General features: G+C 36.7%; 3 protein-coding genes across 9 annotated transcripts; all 3 read right to left on the minus strand.

Annotated features, from left to right (window-relative positions):
• Positions 1–138: 138 nt before the first annotated feature.
• On the minus strand, positions 139–7,116 carry dnajc5gb (DnaJ (Hsp40) homolog, subfamily C, member 5 gamma b). Of its 2 annotated transcripts, none has more exons than XM_048190453.1 (7): positions 6,904–7,116; positions 6,047–6,168; positions 4,230–4,443; positions 3,960–4,110; positions 2,474–2,530; positions 1,153–1,194; positions 139–998 (listed from the first exon to the last, which is right to left on the minus strand). In XM_048190453.1, exons 2-7 carry the CDS (start codon positions 6,157–6,159, stop codon positions 964–966), a joined length of 612 nt encoding a protein of 203 aa, XP_048046410.1. In that variant the 5' UTR covers positions 6,160–6,168; positions 6,904–7,116; the 3' UTR covers positions 139–963. The 2 variants fall into 2 exon arrangements, with proteins under 2 accessions (XP_048046410.1, XP_048046409.1); XM_048190452.1 differs by having other exon boundaries at positions 6,047–6,180; positions 6,904–7,110.
• A 1,192-nt stretch (positions 7,117–8,308) lies between these two features.
• On the minus strand, positions 8,309–13,379 carry tp53i3 (tumor protein p53 inducible protein 3). Of its 6 annotated transcripts, none has more exons than XM_048190449.1 (7): positions 13,232–13,379; positions 12,787–12,867; positions 12,403–12,534; positions 12,061–12,328; positions 11,756–11,968; positions 9,116–9,312; positions 8,309–8,859 (listed from the first exon to the last, which is right to left on the minus strand). In XM_048190449.1, exons 2-7 carry the CDS (start codon positions 12,817–12,819, stop codon positions 8,677–8,679), a joined length of 1,026 nt encoding a protein of 341 aa, XP_048046406.1. In that variant the 5' UTR covers positions 12,820–12,867; positions 13,232–13,379; the 3' UTR covers positions 8,309–8,676. The 6 variants fall into 6 exon arrangements, with proteins under 6 accessions (XP_048046406.1, XP_048046404.1, XP_048046402.1 ...); XM_048190447.1 differs by having other exon boundaries at positions 12,775–12,867; XM_048190445.1 differs by having other exon boundaries at positions 12,775–12,872; positions 13,232–13,375.
• Positions 13,380–14,604: 1,225 nt separating this feature from the next.
• Positions 14,605–22,149, minus strand: cenpo (centromere protein O). Its single transcript, XM_048190462.1, has 6 exons — positions 21,984–22,149; positions 20,674–20,822; positions 19,724–19,862; positions 19,361–19,629; positions 17,059–17,221; positions 14,605–15,382 (listed from the first exon to the last, which is right to left on the minus strand). Exons 1-6 carry the CDS (start codon positions 22,012–22,014, stop codon positions 15,273–15,275), a joined length of 861 nt encoding a protein of 286 aa, XP_048046419.1. The 5' UTR covers positions 22,015–22,149; the 3' UTR covers positions 14,605–15,272.
• Between the last annotated feature and the right edge of the window lie 12 nt (positions 22,150–22,161).

Below are 22,161 nucleotides of genomic sequence, written 5' to 3' on the forward strand. Positions count from 1 at the left end.
GAGATAAAGTGGAAAAAAAGGATTGGAGGGTTTGGATAACAGACGGATAACAGATGTGCACATATACACATTTTCACTGCTGTAAAGATGTCTATAGAGAGCAAATTCACATGAACAAACTCACACTGAAAACTTGAGTCGATACAAGAATCAACTATATTTATTATTCTTTCATACTTCCTCATAATATTAATATTGCAGCAGCAGTCATTTGCCAATCATTACAATTATAAACAAAGATATACAACCAGAATCTCAGACAAAACCATCCCTGAGGCCGTGCAATATTACCACAACAGCAACAAAATATTAATCTTTAAATTACCAGCTGCTGCATGGCAAAATGTCAGTGGTCCTTTGAACTCAGCGGGACAAACCGTACCTGAACCCCTGCCCTAACTGATCATATGGCATAATGATCATTTTTATACATTCATTTGAATCTTTTAAAAGATTAATATCATATTAAATGATCATATATCTTAAAATGGTTATTTTTAAAGTTTGACTGAAACAGTGACAAAACAAACCACATAAAATGTCAATGTTTATGTACATACAAATAAGAAAGAACTGCTGGATTTATTTGTTATCACTGTATTAGATCCTTAACAACTTCACATGGTACAAATACACTATTAATAAAGGTTGCAAAGGCTTTGTGTTCTTAAGAATTATTGTGACGTGCAGCACAGAAAGGGCATAAATTATATATATAAAGCAGATTCTTATTTTATTAGATCAGGTAATTTGGCAAATTTTTTCTCATCAAAGAAGCATTAGAAAAAGTGTCTTTGCAATAAAAATCAAGCAAACCAAAGGAAATCATAAGTGATGTAAACATAGCATCAAATGATCCACACATGCTGCACAGATACCGTGTGGACTGACAGTGAAACAGCAGTGTCCTCATTTCCACATCCTTGAAACGGGGATGAGGCAATCTTCAGGTAGTTGTTTGCTCTATTTATCTGTGATCAGTATAGCAGTGTCTCCATCTGCAGGAGAACACAGACTATCAGTATTTCACTGCAACCCTCACAATCTCAACTGTCCTGCCATTTTGTTGCCAAAAAAAGTATATTCTCCAAACATCACACAGAATAAGATGTGCTATTGCTAATTACTGTAATTACTGATGCTGATACTCACCTGACTTTTCAGGAATGGGCATTCCAACAAACACAGGGTGTCCTGTTGAACAACACAAAAAAAGGAAATCCAGTAATATCAGGACCAACAAAACAAGAATATTTGTGTAATAGTGATATTAGTAGTTGCAATTATGGTTGAGTAGTCACCTTCTTCACAGTATTTTAACAATTCATTTTAAAAAAATACTAAAAATACTAAATTAGTATTTTATTTACAGTATTTATAAAAAATTGCATGTCACCTTCAAAAAGTGTGGGGTTTAAAAGATAATTAATAGATAATATATCATCGATTTAACTGCACCGATTTGAAAATCTGAGCTGAATAATGACACTTAAGCCCTGGGCATCGCACAGTCGAACGCACAGCCTTGGAAAGTATACTTTATTTGACTCGAACGCATACACAGGCATTCGACGCATCCACAAGTTTGAACAAATTACAACCCGTGTAAATATCTTTGTATTCTTCTTTCATGCTAGAGTTGTACAGATGAGGGTACTTTTTAACCTCTTCTCAAACTTTCTCTTCTATGTAGGCCTCCATTGTCGCAGTAGCTTGCATGTGTTCCGGTCGGTTCTATTTATGCAATTTTTCTTCTACAACCTTGTGAATCAACGCCACCAGGGCACCTTGTGGATAAAGTAATTACTTAAAATTAAATGCGCATGTGCAACCTGCACGTACAAGTATGTGCGGTGACAAAAATCTGGTGGTGCGCATACTCTTCTGATGATGAAATTCATGCCATTTGACAATGATCCATGACTGTTTTTTGTTTTGTGATGGTTGTTCTTGAGTTCCTCGTTTGTCCTGAGCAGTTAAACTGAGCTCTTCAGAAAAATCCACCAGGTCCAGGAAATTCTTTGGTTTTCCTGCATTTTCTGCATATTTGAACTCTTTCCAGCAGTGACTATATGATTTTGAGATTCATCTTTTCATACTGAGGACAATTTAAACACATTACAAAACACATTGCAATATTACAAAAGCTGCAAACATTCACTGATGCTCCAGAAGGAAGTATGCTTACATGTTTCCCAGAAGACAAAAAAGTACCATTTATACTGTTCATCCCCGGCTCTTAATGCATCGTGTTTCCTTCTAGAGCATCAGTGAATGTTTGCAGCTTTTTTAATAGTTATGTTTGAAAAGATGGATCTCAAAGTCATACAGTCACTGCTGGAAAGGGTTCAAATATGCAAAATATGCTGATGTAAATTTTGATAAAGTAACGTCTGGGGTCAGTACATTTTTTCAATGTTTACTGACCCCAAACTTTTAAACTTTTATTTATAAAAAAAGAATAAATGTTCACCTGAATCTCCAGGCGCTGGACCGGGAATAGGCTGTCCTGTTATTACTGTGTCATTGCCTGTGAATCATAAATAATACAGTGGTATAAATAAGTTACAATGTGCTATAACAATTAATAACAATTGTTCTTAAAGGAATAGTTCACCCAAAAATGAAAACTATCCCATAATTTACTTACCCTCAAGCCATCCTGTGTATATGACTTTATTCTTTCAGCCGAACACAATCTGAGTTATATTAAATAATATCCCGGTTCTTCCCAGCTTAGTAATGGCATTGAATAGTGTCTGAGTTTTTGAAGCTCCAAAAATCGCACCATCCACAATAAGCTATAATCAATGGCTTTCAGCAACGGCCGTCATAAGAGAGTTATGTGGTTTTTGCAAAAGGTGTCTATGCCTACATCGGGTCAGAAGTCACCCTTTCACTAGAACTTTGCTCTCTCGTAAACACATGTACGGCCGTTTACAATGATACAGAAGCCAGTGATTATAGTTTGTAAATTTCTAATGAATCTATATGCATATTTTTTCTCACAAAAACCCATCGCTTTGCTTAAGAAGGCATCTATTAAATGGTTAGTTCCCCCAAAAATGAAAATTCTGTCAATAATTACTCACCCTCATGTCATTCCAAACCCTTGTTCATCATCAGACCTTTGTTCATCTTAAGAACACAAATTAAGATATTTTTGATGAAATCCAAGAGGGTTTTTTATCCCCCATAGAAAGCAACAAAATTACCACATTCAAGGTCCAGAGAAGTAGTAAAGACATTGTTAAAATAGTCAACATGGCTACAGTGGTTCAACCTTAATGTAATGAAGCGACGAGAATACTTTTTGTGTGCAAAAGCAAAACAAAAATAACAACTTTATTCAATTATTTTCTCTCTACCCTGTCATTCTCATATGCAATTTATGTGAAGACACATTACAGAGCTTCTGTGTTCTACGTCAGAACGGCAACTCTGTATTGGTTGGCTCCTGCGTCAGCATCAGACGTATTTTCTTTTGTTTTTGCGCACAAAAGTCTCGTTTTCTCGTCGCTTCATAACATTACGGTTGAACCACTGTAGTCACGTTGACTATTTTAACAATGTCTTACTACTTCTCTGGACCTTGAATGCATACTTTCTATGGGAGATAAAAACCTCTCAGATTTCATCAAAAATATCTTAATTTGTGTTCTGAAGATGAACGAAGGTCTTGTGGGTTTGGACTGACATGAGGGTGAGTGATTAATGATTTCATTTTTGGGTGAAAAATTCAATGCCATTACAAATCTGGGAAGAGCCAGGATATTTTTATAATACAACTCAGATTGTGTTCAGCTGAAAGAACAAAGTCACATACACATAGGATGGCTTGAGGGTGAGTAAATTATGGGATAATTTTCATTTTTGGGTGAACTATTCCTTTAAGCAGGCCCAGATGGATGCTGGGAAATTTTACAATCTCCAGACCCGAAAACATGACTGCTCCTCACCTCCGTTCTGCTCCTCCTCTGCCGCCAACTCATCTGGATCCATATAATGAAAATCTTCTTCATGCTCTGAACTGCCGCATTTACCACAGCAGAAACAACAGCAGCAAAAGCAGCAGCAGCATGTGAAGATCATTCCTAATGCAAGGAGCGTCTGAACATGGATCAACAAACCAAAAAAAGATCATGTACAGCGATACAGTACCATTGCATATAAGTGAATAACTAAAAGCAAAGAGCACAGACAGATTTGCATGCACACAAAGGACTCACCTTAAACCAGCACTTGTTCATGAGGAAATAGTACTTAACGCTGTCCTCTCCGAACTGGTCTGCGATGTAGAGGCCCATGGAGCCATACTGGTCGTAGATCTGTCTTTTGGTGTCGTCATGGAGGATGGTGTTGGCATTGTTGATCTCTTTGAACTTCTCTGCCGCTTCAGGGTTGTTGGGGTTCTTGTCAGGATGATACTTCAGTGCCAGTTTACTTTTGATAAGGATTTATGAAACAAAGCCTTTCAGTGACATGAGCTGTACTGACATGAGCTACAGTGGTGTGAAAAAGTGTTTGCCCCTTTCCTGATTTTTTTGTCACACTTTAATGTTTCAGATCATCAAACAAATTTAAATATGAATCAAAGATAACACAAGTAAACAACATGCAGTTTTTAAATGAAGGGAAAACAAAATCCAAACTCACATGGCCCTGTGTGAAAAAGTGCTTGCCACACCCAGGCCTGATTACTGCCACACCTGTTCACAATCAAGAAATCACTTAAATAGGACCTGCCTGACAAAGTGAAGTAGATCAAAAGATCCTCAAAAGCTACACATCATGTTGAGATCCAAAGAAATTCAGGAACAAATGAGAAAGAAAATAATTGAGATCTATCAGTCTGGAAAAGGTTATAAAGCCATTTCTAAAGCTTTGGGACTCCAGCGAACCACAGTGAGAGCCATTATCCACAAATGACGTAAATATGGAACAGTGGTAAACCTTCCCAGGAGTGGCCGGCTGACCAAAATTACCCCAAGAGCGCAGCGACGGCTCATCCAAGAGGACACAAAAGACCCCACAACAACATCCAAAGAACTGCAGGCCTCAGTTGCCTAAGTTAAGGTCAGTGTTCATGACTCCACCATAAGAAAGAGACTGGACAAAAATGGCCTGCATGGCATTCCAAGACGAAAACTGCTGCTGAGCAAAAAGAACATAAAGGCTCGTCTCAGTTTTGCCAGACAACATCTTGATGATCCCCAAGACTTTTGGGAAAATACTCTGTGGACTGACGAGACAAAAGCTGAACTTTTTGGAAGGTGTGTGTCCCATTAAATCTGGCGTAAAAGTAACACAGCATTTCAGAAAAAGAACATCACACCAACAGTAAAATATGGTGGTGGTAGTGTGATGGTCTGGTGCTGTTTTGCTGCTTCAGGACCTGGAAGACATGCTGTGATAAACGGAACCATGAATTCTGCTGTCTACCAAAAAATCCTGAAGGACAATGTCCAGCCATCTGTTTGTGACCTCAAGCTGAAGCGAACTTGGGTTCTGCAGCAGGATAATGATCCAAAACACACCAGCAAGTCCACCTCTGAATGGCTGAAGAAAAACAAAATGAAGACTTTGGAGTGGCCTAGTCAAAGTCCTGACCTCAATCCTATTGAGATGCTGTGGCATGACCTTAAAAAGGCGGTTCATGCTCAAAAACCCTCCAATGTGGCTGGATTACATCAATTCTGCAAAGATGAGTGGGCCAAAATTCCTCCACAGCACCTTTAACAGACTCATTGCAAGTTATCACAAACGCTTGATTGCAGTTGTTGCTGCTAAGGGTGGCCAAACCAGTTATTAGGTTTAGGGGGCAAACACTTTTACACAGGGTCATGTGGGTTTGAATTTTGTTTTCCCTTCATAATAAAAACCTTCATTTAAAAACTCCATGTTGTGTTTACTTGTGTTATCTTTGATTAATATTTATATTTGTTTGATGATCTGAAACATTAAAGTGTGACAATGTTAGTGTTCGATTAGCTAACCATTTTCAATAATAATTTAACAAAAGAGTTGCATTATTTAAAGAACATACCGATATGCTTTCTTAATATCATCAGATGACGCTCCTTTCTCCAGGCCTAATGTCTTGTATAAACTCTCTCCAGCTCTGGACAGCTTGCGTTGAGGTCGGCTTGAATCTGTCATTGTTAAATTCTGCTAAAAACACTGAAGATCAGAAGTGGCATGAATCATTTTTAGTCTTGCTTTCTATTACTCAAAATAACAGAAAAATGTCTGAATGTCACTGTAGGTTAACACTTTACAATAAGGTCCCATTGGTTAATGTGTTTATTTTCTTAATGTTTTTAATGGTCATTGTTAGTTTATGTTAGCTCAGGTCCATTAAATAATATTAACAGATACAACTTTTCAATTTTAATAATGTATTAGTAAATTAAATAAACATTAACAGACTAAATGGTTTAAAAGTATTTTACATTGTTAGTTGATGTTAACAAATAGACCCTTATTGTAGAGTGTTACTAAAAACAGCACAAGTACACTTTGTGATTGTGTAGGTGATTTGATCACACCTGTGAAGTTCAGAACTGACTTCATACATCGAATAAAGATCCCCAGAACAAACAAATGATAAGTAACAATGACATTCATACATAAAGTGAGTCCAAACAGGGCCACTGTATATTGAACAAGTACACAAGAAACCACGTTACATTTCACTATTATTTATTTAGAGATTAAAGATATTAAAATATTCACAGGGTTAGTAATTCATCATCAGAAGGACTAGTTTTGAATTTGCTAATCGCTGTATTTCCGCCAACAATATTACCTTGGCTATATTTTCATTTTCTGGTCATTAACGCAGATTTGAGCTCAGGCCTGTCAGAGATCATACTCTACCGATTAATGAAATTGATCACTTACCGTTTAAGAAGAGATGCTGAAGTCGATGTTTGATAAAGTTGCGTATGTATTCATATCGGGGTATATTTACAGCGTTTTTACAGAAAGTTGATCCATTGACCATGAGCAGAGTTTAGACCAGGAAGTAGGAAATAAAGTTTCTCTTACGTCAAGTACGAAAACTCATTGCCAGAGAGCAGCCTTGAAATAGTGAAAGCAGACTGACTGTCTGTGAAATCTCGCGCAGCAAAAATCCAACAAGGTGTAAAGAAGTAGCTACAATTCCAGGAGAACGTGTATCTGGGGAGCTGACAAATACCACAGATAGTCTTTTTTATTTTAACATCAACATTTTATATTACTCAAAATTGCATGTGTAAATGAATAATGTAGGACCTGTACGATTTACGTCCGAATATTCCATTTCATTCACTATTAATATGAAGTAATGCATAATAATTGTAGATTTATGAAAATGTTGCTTGAAATGTCATATCAAAATACACTTTTTTTAGAGATCGTCTGTTATCATTACATAGTAAGCCCCATAAAATAAAAAACAATATTTTAAAATATTAATATTTAATAAACAATTATATATATAATTGTCACTTTTTTAAATATTTAGTAGCAAAATACCAAAGTAAGATTTTTTTTTTTTTTTTTTTTTTTTTTAATTATCTTTTTTTTGGGGGGATATTTATCAATTTGACCTCAATAGAAATGGGGGAAAATTGGACCTTTTTTTATTATTATTTGTCAAAAATAAATAAACAAATAAATAAATCTGGCTAAATCCAGAACACATGAGACTATAGAACATCCCCAACGCAGAACACACACACACACACACACACACACACACACACACACACACACACACACACACACACCTAGGAATTCCTATTAAAAGTGAATGGAGGGTCATATAATGGGGGCAAAGTTTTTTTTTTTTTCCAAATAAAAATCAATCAGTCACAATGCAGACTGGACACGGATATTGGTTAGATTTGAACACATTTACAATGCAGAACAACCAAAATTAAAAAAAAATGAAAACTAAATGTGCTCAAATATTTCCAAAAATGATTTTGTAATTGTCTAAAAATATACCTGAATGCATACTAAAACTGCAAAACAGCAAACTGACTTCAAATCCAGGGGAACAGTTCCTTTGCTCCATATAGTGCTATAAAGCCATCTAGTGGCAAGAGTCATAAAAAATCATGTTATTTTCAAAGAAAATTGAATGGGGTTTTGCATATAATTGAGTTATTTTGTACTTAAGTGAAAGAATGTGAAAAATGTGCTTATAAAAATTAAAATTTAAAGGTAAATAAAATAAAAAATATTACAAAATATCTAAAAAAAAAACATGCATTAAAAATAAAAACAATATAATCGAAATAAAATGATATAAGCATTCTGGACAATTTTTTTTTTAATAAGTATCATTTTAGGGAAGGATTTGTTACAGGTATGGGAGGATGATGAGGATATAAAGGAAATAAATCTAAATGGAATAACAGATAAGAGGAAAATTTAATCTGATTGCAACATATGATCACATTAATCTTTTCTTCATCCTAAGCTGTATGCTTTCCTCTCATACATTTTAGGCTGTCAAATCTTTCTGTACAACATTTAACACTGCCAGCAGTTTTATAAGTGATCGTAAACAGTGACAGATCTGCTGATTGTTGCTCTACAGTATAGATGTTATTCTCAATGCTGCTGCACAGGGGCTGATCAGGTGATGTTACTGACTGTACATATTCTATAATAATACTATGATCAAGAGGTTCCAATTTTGATAATTATTTTCCCAATATTCTTGTTGGCCTCCATGTGTTGATGAGCCATTTCAACATCTTCCATGTTGAACATGCTGTCAATCACAGGCCGCAAGGGAGGATCTGTCGACTGGAAGTGCGGCAAAATCTGCTCTGTGAAACTCCTGACCAGCTCTGCTTTATACTAGAAATAAAAACACACTCATTCATACAAGGCATATAACAAACTGAAAATTATACCTCATTAAAGGAGTTAAAACAGGCCAAAATGAACAGCATAATGGGTTGGAGTGACATGAGGTAGTTTGAATAAATAATGACAGAATGTCTCAGGCCATTTTGAGGTGAACTATTCATTTGAACTTACTCCTTTTAGTCTACATCAGTTTGTAAATAAAAATGGTTTCCTTTGCAATGCGATCTGGAAAAACTCATCTTACCTGTAAACTTCTGTTTCTGAGGAGACTGCAAAGGAGATGCCCTCTTTTCCCCAAAAGCTTGCCAAACAAGTCTCCATCTGCTGTTTTACCACCCATTGCACCATAAAGCACCCATCGCCCATCCATTGCAAGGCTACGAATGTTCTTCTCCCAAAAAGATCCACCAATGCAGTCCAGAATCACATCAGCTCCCTTACCTAAACAAAAACGCACAATTCATTTAAAGGGATAGTTCACCCAAAAATGAAAATTCCATCATCATTTACTCGCCCTCAAGTTGTTCCAACCTGTAGTTTCGCTCTTCTGTTGAACACAAAATAAATATTTTAAATTATGTTGGTAACCAGACTTTGATAACCACATTGTTATTTTTTTCCTACTATGGAAGTCAATGGCTACCGTCAACTGTTTGATTACCAACATTTTCTAAAAATATCTTCTTTTGTGTTCAACAGAAGAAAGAAACTCATACAGGTTTGGAACAACTTGAGGGTGAGTAAATGATGACAGAATTTTCATTTTTGGCTGAACTATCCCTTTAAATACATTCATTTTAATATTTGGGTCAATGACGTGACAGGTCTTTTTTTTTTTTTTGTCCAAAGGCCTTAATAATAATAATAATAATAAACAAAGATATGATATTCAAAATATGTAAGGTAGTACAACTAGATGTCTTTTATTTTTTATAGGTTTTAATTATATTTTACTACGTATAAAGGTATTTTAAAGATTTTGAAGTGTCAAAAAGTCATTCGGTTTAACCGTCCAAAGGCCAATATAGCCAGTTCATTTGTGATTAAAATATCTTAAAATGTAATAAATGTATATATTTTTTATTCTGGCATGATTTTATAACATTATATATCAATAGTGCAAAATGGAATTAAAATGATGTGTAGAAGTCGTTGCTTTGTTATGAGAAAGAATGTCCAGAAAAATGAATTTCATTGATGTCATTCGGAGTAACCAAAAGGGACCATTTTGGATCAAGTCATGTGGTCAGTATCATGTGACAGGATGTGACTTCATTCAGACACCTGCACAGGACCACATGGTCATGAAGCAAAGTAACTAACTCTCTTTAAAATATTTGAAAAATTCAGGTTTTCACTTGCTCATACGCATGTTCTGAAACATCAGGTCATTCGGTACAACCGCTATAAAACATGGAAAATGTTGTAATATTTTAAAAACTTGTACTAAATATAAAATGTAGTAACATTGTGTGTGAGATTGTCCCTATCAGCCTGTTAGAATTCTTTGAAAATATCATCATTCGGTATAACTAAAAGTGTCATTCGGTAAAACCGAAATTTTGGTTAAAACTAATGACCTTTTTGGTGACAAATTTTGTCCATTTTGTAAAAAATGACAAAAGCAGTGTTAATTGATTGTGAAAACCACATAATCTCATTGTTAACACTTAATAAAAATCAAAATTAATTATACACTATATTGCCAAAAGTATTGGCACAACCCTCCAAATCATTGAATTCAGGTGTTCCAATCACTTCCATGGCCACAGGTGTATAAAATCGAGCAGCTAGGCATGCAGACTGCATCTACAAACATTTGTGGAAGAATGGGTCGCTCTCAGGAGCTCAGTGAATTCAAGCGGGGTAGTGTGATTGGTTTCCACCTGTGCAATAAGTCCATTCGTGTAATTTCCTCACTACTAAATATTCCACGGTCAACTGTTAGTGGTATCATAACAAAGTGGAAGCAATTGGGAACAACAGCAACTCGGCCACGAAGTGGTAGGCCACGTAAAATCACAGAGCGGGGTCAGCGCATGCTGAGGCGCACAGTGTGCAGAAGTCAGCAACTTTCTGCAGAGTCAATATCTACAGACCTCCAAACTTTGTGTGGCCTTCAGATTAGCTCAAGAGCAGTGCATAGAGAGCTTCATGGAATGGGTTTCCATGGCCGAGCAGCTGCATCCAAGCCTTACATCATCAAGTGCAATGAAAAGCGCCAGATGCAGTGGTGTAAAGCACACCGCCACTGGACTCTAAAGCAGTGGAGACGTGTTCTCTGGAGTGACCAATCACGCTTCTCTGTCTGGCAATCCAATGGACGGGTCTGGGTTTGGCAGTTGTCAGGAGAACGATACTTGCCTGACTGCATTGTGCCAAGTGTTTCAGGGGTTGGGCCTTGGCCCCTTAGTTCTAGTGAAAGGAACTCTTAATGCTTCAGCATACCAAGACATTTTGGACAATTTCATGCTCCCAACTTTGTGGGAACAGTTTGGGGATGGCCCCTTCCTGTTCCAACATGACTGCGCACCAGTGCACAAAGCAAGGTCCATAAAGACATGGATGAGTGAGTTTGTTGTGGAGGAACTTGACTGGCCTGCACAGTCCTGACCTCAACCCAACAGAACACCTTTGGGATGAATTAGAGCAGTGAGTGCAAGCCAGGCCTTCTCTCCAACATCAGTGCCTGACCTCACAAATGTGCTTCTAGAAGAATGGTCAAAAATTCCCATAAACACACTCCTAAACCTTGTGGAAAGCCTTCCCAGAAGAGTTGAGGCTGTTATAGCTGCAATTAGGGTTTTTTTTTTTACACTTTTAAAAACCTTTATTTGTCAATGACCCATTTAATAAACACATTCAGAATATTAAAGTGACAAACCTTCAGTAAACTGCAGTACTTTTTCTGAGAAATCCTCCTCTTTGTAATTGATTCCCACAGCTGCTCCAATCTGCTCTGCAAATTTTAACTTTTCAGGGCTTCCTGTTGTCACCACTGGAATCGCACGACATAAGCGAACCAGCTGAATGGCAGCGGTGCCGACTCCACTCGCTCCAGCATGAATCAACACCGTCTCATTCGGTTTCACTTTGGCTAAAAGAGGACAGAGGTCGTATGGGAATACAGTGGTCCTAAAAAATCATTTGGACACTTAACTGACAAGTGAAACAAGCTGACATTATTACCTATGAAGTGCAGAAGTTGGTAAGCAGTCAGCCAGGCCTCAGGCAGAGCTGCGGCTTGATGAAGATCGAGGTGTGATGGGACAGGCATGATGAGTTCTTCAGGAACAGCTACATATTCTGCATAGCCTCCTCCTCCGAGTAAAGCCATTACTTTACTTCCCAGCATCCAGTTCCCCTTGACCTCAGGACCAATGTTAGCGATCACCCCGCTGGACTCCAGTCCTAAGATTTCACTCTCTCCAGGGGGAGGTGCGTAAAGACCCCTTTTCTGTCAATTAAAAAGAGCCATCAATAGGGTTTGATTTGTCCAGGGCACAAACATTGGCAGGATTTGTGGTTCACCTGTAGAAGATCGGCTCTGTTTAAAGCGGTTGCGGCGACTCTGATGAGGAGCTGCCCATTTTTGGGTTCAGGCCGAGGGACATGTTTCACATCCAGTCTCCCTGCTTCATCAACACATACTGCCTGCATTGACTAGAAAATAAGAATACAAGCTGTTGATCATGACTTTTATTTTTATGTCTATTTATTAAACATTAATTTACTCTTTCATTTTGTTTGTTTCCCCTCTGTAATACTGTGGCTATATATAGGCTAAAGTATATCATGCCAATACAGTAATATGATTGTTAATACAAAACAACAGCAAAGGAAAAAAAAGACAATTTGAACAATCTTAAAATTTGATACAGTATTTCGTTAAGACACTCTTACATTTTCACTTACCGTTTTTTCTTCGGCCATTTGTTGCATTGACATTTAAATGCGATCACAAACAGGACATAAGCTTTCCTTTTAATTTAGGACCTACACTTAAAACATAAACGTTAATTAAAAGTGAAGTTTCATATCACATATAACATTGTAATGCAACGCCACTGCAATCAAGTGACTTGTATTTACACCATTCTGCTTTTCTGCACAATTTCAGCGCACATGTGAACTATTCTGTGCGTTGACGAAAACAAAATCTACACAGCACTGAACAATCATATGCAATATAGCTTGTTTCTGTATTAATTACACAAATTATGACATCGACTTTAATCTTTATATTGCCTGACTACATTAAAACTATACTTTAAACAGCTCACCTTTACATGGATGACATTTATGTTCACTGTGGAAGAAAACAGCGACAGTAAAAAAAGTTATTTAAAATTAAACTTACTTCAATAAAGTACTCGAAGTAAATCGATGTTTTGTGCATCAGTAGCTGATCTGAAGTGAACATAAACTGCAATCAAGCGAAAAGCTGGAAATGAAAGTTCATATAGTACCTCCCATAGGCTATAAAAATACTATGGCAACCATAGTTTGCCAAAATACCATTGTTAATAAAGTGAAACATATTCTAAAAAAACCACATTCTGGAAGCTTCTTTGATACAGTTTGAATGAGATCCCATAATAATTTACTATTCTGTAGTAATACTTGATTCCTTCAGTATCAATAACCGTAGTAACTATGTCTTTTAGTGTACACTATAGTTAATATGGAACATTGTATGGGTAAATGTATACAACTCAAAATATACGCAAATAATGTAAGGCTTAAGAAACACTTAAATTGTAGCGTGACCTGAGGTAGATTTTATATTATGAATGCCAAAAAGTTGCCCAATTTACCGAAATTTAAAGAAATAATTGTTAATATTATTTAATCTATCCATTCTCCAAACTGCTTGACCTATGAAGAGTCACAAGGATGTCATATAATACTGATTTGTAAATAATAATAATAATAATAATAATTTCATTCCTCCCATCACATTTTAATCACTTTTTTTAATACAATAAATCATACAAAGAACTGACATGTGTACTGCTGTAGTATACACCAATTAGAGTATCTTAGTCTTAGACACCAGACTACTGAAACTATGAAATCTTGTTTATAATCACCTTTCAGAAAATTAGTTAATGATTTGCGAGCTATTAAATGGAGATAAAGGCCTGAATTTGGTCCAACCTTCCAGCTTTACCATGTCATTATCAACACAATAGTGATCATGTGACTGATTGACTTGAAACTCAAAACTCTGAAACCTGACAGAACGAAAGACATGTTATGTTTAAGTGTCATAGCAGCAGATTCTTATGAGACTAGGAAACATATGCAGCAGTTTCAGGTACAGTAAATTTGCATTTATTATTATGTACACATGTATACAATGCTCACATACATGTTTTCATACAATAAATTAGCCTTGAAACAATCGTTGTGGTCTACAATTCTGAAGCTTCTGAGACATTTGTGTGTGTTTGTAAAATAAATTTCACCTTGGAACAATCTGCCTCAGTGTGCTTAACCAAAAAAACGGCTGTCCGTTCCATTTGCAGTATTTGTTTTAAGAAACGCCTCAAAATGACAACACATCCAAGCATTAGGAAACCCAAGTCTTTCATTCACATGGACGTAAGACTGCTGAACCACAAAGAGGACGTCCATCTTAAGTGGAAACTACACAACATCAGCACCAAACACCGGCTCAACCTCAGACTGCTGGAGCAGGAACGACAGTTAGTGCTGAAAGAGCACAAGCGGCTGCTGCAATTAAAGGTTTGCGAACCGTACGCAACAATAAACAACACGATGAGGGCCATATCTGAGGTCAGGATGGCAAACGATGCACACGAGACCCGATTCTCAAAATCGGCCCCAGCATTCAGAGCTCTATCCTCAGCAAAAGCCTTTGAGGATGACAACCAACAGAGGTTTGCTAAATCAGCATTATTTTCTGTCAAGAAAGATGATTCATCTCCACCTATGATATCCACAGAAAAATTCAAAGCTTCGGAGAATGGTCAGCTATCTATTCTACAGCTGAAAGACCTGGCGTTGATCGACAGCATCTCCCAGAAAGAGCTGATGTATCAGGAAGAGTATTACCGATGGTACAAAGAAAGACTGAAACAACTGCAGAGAGAAAAACTACGACAGAAAATAAAGAGCTTTCTCAGCACTTTAGAACATATTTAACAATGTAAGCTTGTGCATGTGGTTGTCAGATGAACTTTGTGTGTCATTAAGGGAATTTTGAACCGATATATTGTGCTAAATAGTTGTTTGTTTCCTCATCTGCATGCTAATCTACCTCTGAATGTAAAAGCTCTGTGGCATCTCTCTGTTATATGAGCCCATTAATAGAGCGGTGGGGTTTTTAACTCACTATAATAGGACATTATTTACATTAAAAGGTATTCATTTCCTTAAGCAATGCTCCCCATCCTCCTCATGGTCAGGAGAGCCGTATGAGCTGGAGACTCCAGGAACAGCGACTGGTTTTTCTTCCATTGTGGAGATTCTGAAAGTGATTTATCTACAAAAATGAAAGCAAATAAACAAAAAATGTATGTAATTTCAGTTCCTTTTCTTTTTTTTCAAATCTTTAAATAAAGAAAGTGCATGCTTTGGGTTAAACTGTGTCACCCTCATTGTCCAATTAACATAAGATCACATACATTTACTCTAAACCAAGTTAACCAACAAAATGGCATATAAAAATGCTTTGTAATCTCATACTTCATTCCAGCACATGTAAGAAATTTACTGAAAATTACCCATATTAAAGAGGTAGCCCCTCCACTGAAAGTCCAGTATGAATTGAGTCATTTAACCCAAATCTTATGAATAAAATGAACAGATTTCATTTAGGCTTTTATTTACATCTAAACAATGATCGACAGATATACATAGATCACTTCACATATGGTAAATGTGTGTGATGCACGAGAACCGATGAGGTTTGTTCTATCACGTGATGCACACATGAAGTTTCCATGTACCATATGTGATGTGCTCTATTTATGTGCGTTTATATAAAAGCATTAGCAAATCTGTTCATCACATAAAGCGATTGTGTCACTTCACAAGCTTTGGATTAAACTGCTTGATTCATATAGGTTCATTTTATGATGCTTTTATTAACTTTTTGGATCTTCTTTTGGTTACCTGAACCTTCAATGGAGGGACAGAAACCTCTCAAGTTTCATTAAAAATATCTTAATTTGTGTTTTAAAAAAATGACATAAGTGTTGTCAAAATTAGCAAGTTAACGCATGCAATTATTTTATTTTTTATTTTTTTAGCTTAATCATGTTAAAAATGTTTAATTAACGTAGCATCCATTTTTTCCATCATAATTTGGCTAGCGTTACATTATATAATCATGCTCTTATTCATGCAAATGCTTAAATTTAAACCATTCAAGCCCCACAAGACACTCTGTGAATGTCGTGTCTGTGTGACACACAAACACACACAACTCATGTGCACAGAAAGACGCACACCAGTATCGAGTTCTCTTTCACGCTTAAGCGAACAGTAATGCCTATTTTGTCAAGTATCCTCATTAGAGCAGTCTTAAATGAGTTTAAATAATGTCTTAAATGAACTTAAAATTTGTGAGAAAATGAGATTCTCATCAGATCCGTGTCATGTTCGGCTGCGGCAGCTCTTAAAGTGACAGCAGCCTAATAAAGTTGCTATGATGTCTGTCATTAATGTTAATCAAAGAACAAACATAAAAGAGAAAATTTGTCCTTTAATAAGGATTAATCTATATTTAATTTATAATTTATGCAGTGAAGTATTAGTATCAGTGACACTGGCCTTCATTCATAAAAAGATGCCATTAAACAAATATTTAAAATATACTGTCTTTAAGTTGTTGCTACATTAATTTGGAGAGTGTAAAGTTTTTACAATATAAAAATATTAAAACTCCAATGTTTTTAACTGTGAAAATGTGCGATTAATTATTTTTTTTTTTTTACGATTGACAGCACTTCAGACTTTTATTTTTTTTTGGTGAACTTTCAATCATTCATTTTAACTTGTTCCGTTACATTTGCATCCATTTTATACGAAGTGACTTACATTTTTTGTCAGTTTAAATCGAACAGATTACTGTGGTGTTGCTAATGCCATGCTCTACTGAAATAGTTATCAAGGGTGAAGCTTAGCCAGGGTCAATTAAATTAGGATGCGTCATACCTTCACTCTCAATGCTGACACGTGTTGGGAGACATTGTGTGAGATCTCCGTACTCCAGTGTGCATAAAACAGCTCTGGGAGTCTCGCCTTGTGCTGTACACATGAGCACGAGAATATTGCACAACTGATTGCTTTCCATCACCTCCACTGAACCAGCGAGTTCCTGTGGCAAAGACAGGAGAGACGTTTATCCAGCAAGGATGCACTGAATTGATCAAAAGCCTTCTCTTCTCTGATGATGTGCTCACTGGCGCGAGGGCGGGGCAAACAGTCACTCATATGAGATTGACCAATAGCAAACCACAACCATCCAATCAATTACCCATGGACAAAATCAAGTCCTCCCCTACATTTTTTATTGTTCAAGAAGCCATTTCACTCATATATATGTCAAAATAGGGAAGCAGCAAATCAGCATATTAGAATGATTTCTGATATATCATGTGACACAGAACACTGGCGTAATGATGCTGAAAATTCAGCTTTGCCAACACAGGAAAAAAAATACATTTTAAAATATATGTTAAAATAGAAAACATAAATATTAAATTGTAATAATATTTCACAATATTACTGTTTTTACTATGTTGATCAAATAAATGCAGAAGAGAGTATGTCATTTATTCCTGTGATATATATACACAGTATCTCACAGAAGTGAGTACACCCCTCACATTTTTTAAAATATTTTATTATATCTTTTCATGTGACAACACTGAAGAAATGACACTTTGCTACAATGTAAAGTAGTGAGTGTACAGCTTGTATAACAGTGTAACTTTGCTGTCCCCTCAAAATAACTCAACACACAGCCATTCATGTCTAAACCGCTGGCCACAAAAGTGAGTACACCCCTAAGTGAAATTGTCCAAATTGGGCCCAATTAGCCATTTTCTCTCCCCAGTGTCATGTGACTCGTTAGTTTTACAAGGTCTCGGGTATGAAAAGGGAGCAGGTGTGTTAAATTTGGTGTTATCGCTCTCACTCTCTCATACTGGTCACTGGAAGTTCAACATGGCACCTCATGGCAAAGAACTCTCTGAGGATCTGAAAAAAAGAATTGTTGCTCTACATAAAGATGGCGTAGGCTATAAGAAGATTGCCAAGACCCTGAAACTGAGCTGCAGCACGATGGCCAAGACCATACAGCGGTTTAACAGGACAGGTTCCACTCAGAACAGGCCTCGCCATGGTCGACCAAAGAAGTTGAGTGCATGTGCTCAGCGTCATATCCAGAGGCTGTGTTTGGGAAACAGATGTATGAGTGCTGCCAGCATTGCTACAGAGGTTGAAAGGGTGGGTGTCAGCCTGTCAGTGCTCAGACCATACGCCGCACACTGCATCAAATTGGTCTGCATGGCTGTCGTCCCAGAAAGAAGCCTCTTCTAAAGATGATGCACAAGAAAGCCCGCAAACAGATTGCTGAAGACAAGCAGACTAAGGACATGGATTACTTGAACCATGTCCTGTGGTCTGATAAGACCAAGATAAATATGTTATATATGACCAATGATAAATATGACCAAGATAAGACAATATTTAGTTCAGATGGTGTCAAGCGTGTGTAGCAGCAACCAGGTGAGAAGTACAAAGACAAGTGTGTGTCTTGCCTACAGTCAAGCATGGTGGTGGGAGTGTCATGGTCTGGGGCTGCATGAGTGCTGCCGACACTGGGGAGCTTCAGTTCATTGAGGGAACCATGAATGAGCAGAGCATGATCCCCTCCCTTCGGAGACTGGGCCACAGGGCAGTATTCCAACATGATAACAACCCCAAACACACCTCCAAGACGACCACTGCCTTGCTAAAGAAGCTGAGGGTAAAGGTGATGGACTGGCCAAGCATGTCTCAGACCTAAACCCTATTGAGCATCTGTGGGGCATCCTCAAACGGAAGGTGGAGGAGCGCAAGGTCTCTAACATCCACCAGCTCCGTGATGGCGTCATGGAGGAGTGGAAGAGGACTCCAGTGGCAACCTGTGAAGCTCTGGTGAACTCCATGACCAAGAGGGTTAAGGCAGTGCTGGAAAATAATGGTGGCCACACAAAATATTGACACTTTGGGCCCAATTTGGCCAATTTGGCCAGCGGTTTAGACATGAATGGCTGTGTGTTGAGTTATTTTGAGGGGACAGCAAATTTACACTGTTATACAAGCTGTACACTCACTACTTTACATTGTAGAAAAGTGTCATTTCTTCAGTGTTGTCACATGAAAAGATATAATAAAATATTTAGAAAAATGTGAGAGGTGTACTCACTTCTGTAAGATACTGCACATAGAAAAAAAATATATAAAATACCTTGACAAGTGAGACCTGCTGTCTGCGACCAGCTAAAGCATTGAGGTTCTGGCTGAGGGTTTGCAGGAAGGCTTTAAGGTCTTTCTGCAAGTTCTGTTTGGCAAAACTCTCGAGTGGTAATGACGGTGGAATGTTATGGCGGGAGATCTGCACGGTGCGCGTCAGATCCAGCTCCATGTTATACGTGTCCAAATACACACCCTCAAAGGCTGTGTGAAAAGAAACACACACACTTTTCCCTTCCTTACACTCCACCAAATCATAGCCACCTAAAAAAAAAAGACATTCAATCAGGCGTAAACAGAGGCATGATCTAGGACTAATCTCAGTATTACCATTAAAACAGAATGTGTATATAATTACCAATTAAGTGATGAGAACGCTGAAGGTCTTTCAACTGCAATTTCCAAGCAGTTAACAAAGACTTCTGTAGTTCTATAAAGCCGCCAGCATCATCATCATCTTGTAAAGGAAGATCTTTGCTGATTTTATCTTTAAGGATCTGCCAAACAGTAACAAGTTTACAGTACATTTACAGTAAAGGCCCGTTCACACCAAGAATAACTATAAAGATAAGACAACTATAACTATTCACACCAATGCACAATAACCTTGTGTTTACCAGTTGTCATCTGAGTGGATTCTGATTGGCTGTCAATGTTTTTATTATTCATCAGCTGGAAAAAAATTGTTCTAAAAGTGATTCCAAGTGTTGTTTATATCATTATAGATGTGGTGTGGTGGACACCACTATTATCATAGGATTTGAATCGTTAGTAAAATTTTATAGTTCAATCATGACAACTCTCGAAATAGTTTTGACATGTTATTGAATATGGCAATGTTAATGTATTTGGTCTTGGTGGACTAGATCTGCTATGCTGCTGCTGCTATTAATTATTGCTAATAGATACACAGACACACTGCTGTGAGCCAGTAAGATATGCTGCTGCTGCATAATTAGACATACAAATCCAGCAGCAGATCTAGGCAGGTGGAGCTGGGGAAGGTGGAGGGTTTCAGAGGAACAGGACTACCTTACAGCAAACAATGAACCTGACTATTTAAATATATATTTAAATATTTAAATGAAAGCAATCTCATTGGCTGCAGGATCAGCAGGGGCCAATCAGCCTGTTGCCATGCTGTAATGATGCGATTGCTTGCAACATCTAGGAGTTTCATGACCAAACTAGATATGTATGCTACACAGTAACTACGTTAAAAACTAGATTTTAACATATTCTACCAAATGTCAATGAGAAAGTCAGATATTAGGTCAATGTCTCTTTAATATTTCAAAGCCGTCTCACCTTGATGGCGTTTGTCTGCTGTTTGAGTTGATCTCTTTTGGCACGGAGGGACAGAGCTCTGAGCTTGAGCATCTCTAACCTCTCAGACTGATGCTGGTCCTGCTGTCCCATACCTCCCCTCTCTAAAGCCATCAGATGACCCAGAACACCTGGTATATAACATGACACAAACACAGGGAGCATAAAAAAAATACTGAGTATATGAAAATATGCTTATTGCTTACACCACCAGACAAAAGGTTTGGACATAGCTACTCATTCTTTATTAGGAAATAGGAATATTTTCCACATTGTTGAATAATTGTAAAGTCATCATTAAACTGTTATCATGTCTCACCTTAGAAATTATACTATATTTTAGAAGAGAAAATTAAATGAGTTTAAATATCTTTTAAGGATTATTATGAAAAATGATATAGAAGATTTTGATGTCTGAATGAAGTATATATTTTTATTATTAACTCTATGAATTGGATTAAACTGACTGAATTGATCTGTAATAAAATGTGACAGTCTGATTGTAGTGTAACAATACTAAATTGTTATATAGTTATTGCAAATTAATGTTGTGCACTTTTCTTTTGTTTTTAATGTATTTAGTTTTTGTTATTTGCTTTTGGATTGTCCAGGTGTATATCCTATATTGGGGAAAGGGATATAATTTGTATGTATATATATGTATATATACACACACAAACATATATATATATATATATATATATATATATATATATATATATATATATATATATATATATATATATATATATATACACACACACACAAATGTGTGTGCAAAATTCCAGGCATGTAAGCATACATTTAAAATCAAAACGTATTTAATGCAACAGAATAGAACAATACATTTAGTCATGCATGTCCATATAGAATTCCCAGGTGAAAAAATACTATAGTAATTTATAGAAAATACTATAGTGTTTTTGAACCATACTATAGTAAACTGTAGTATACTGTATATATTATAGTATTTACAACACTTTGTTAATGAATGCTACAGCATACTGTAATATTAATTATAGTGAACTGATCAACTGTAATAAATATTGTAGTATAATATACCCTATAGATTAAAGAAAACGTAGTGTTGTATTGGGTAAAGTAATTTATTACTATAGTTGTTTTATTACCACAGCAACTACAGAATTACCACAACAAATTAATTCAAGTACTTACTATAGTATTTTTTCACCTGGGCTAGAAGGCTATATATAAATGGTATACAAGCTGTTTTCAAAACGTCTTGATATATTTGACACACTTAGATGTAAAAACACACTGACTAAGTTTACCTTGCTCCACTGGCTCCATTTGGCTGTTCATTACTATGTTCCTGACGCGCCAATTTACTACTTTTGCTAATTTGTTTCTTTGTAAATCGAATTCTGGCGCGATGTTGTGTCATGTGTGACCTCGGAAGCTAAACACAAACAGCGTTCTAGCGCATCATCACTGCGCGCTGTTTGCGCA

The sequence above is a fragment of the Megalobrama amblycephala genome, linkage group LG5, assembly GCF_018812025.1.
Source record: "Megalobrama amblycephala isolate DHTTF-2021 linkage group LG5, ASM1881202v1, whole genome shotgun sequence".
Taxonomy (NCBI): Eukaryota; Metazoa; Chordata; class Actinopteri; order Cypriniformes; family Xenocyprididae; genus Megalobrama; species Megalobrama amblycephala.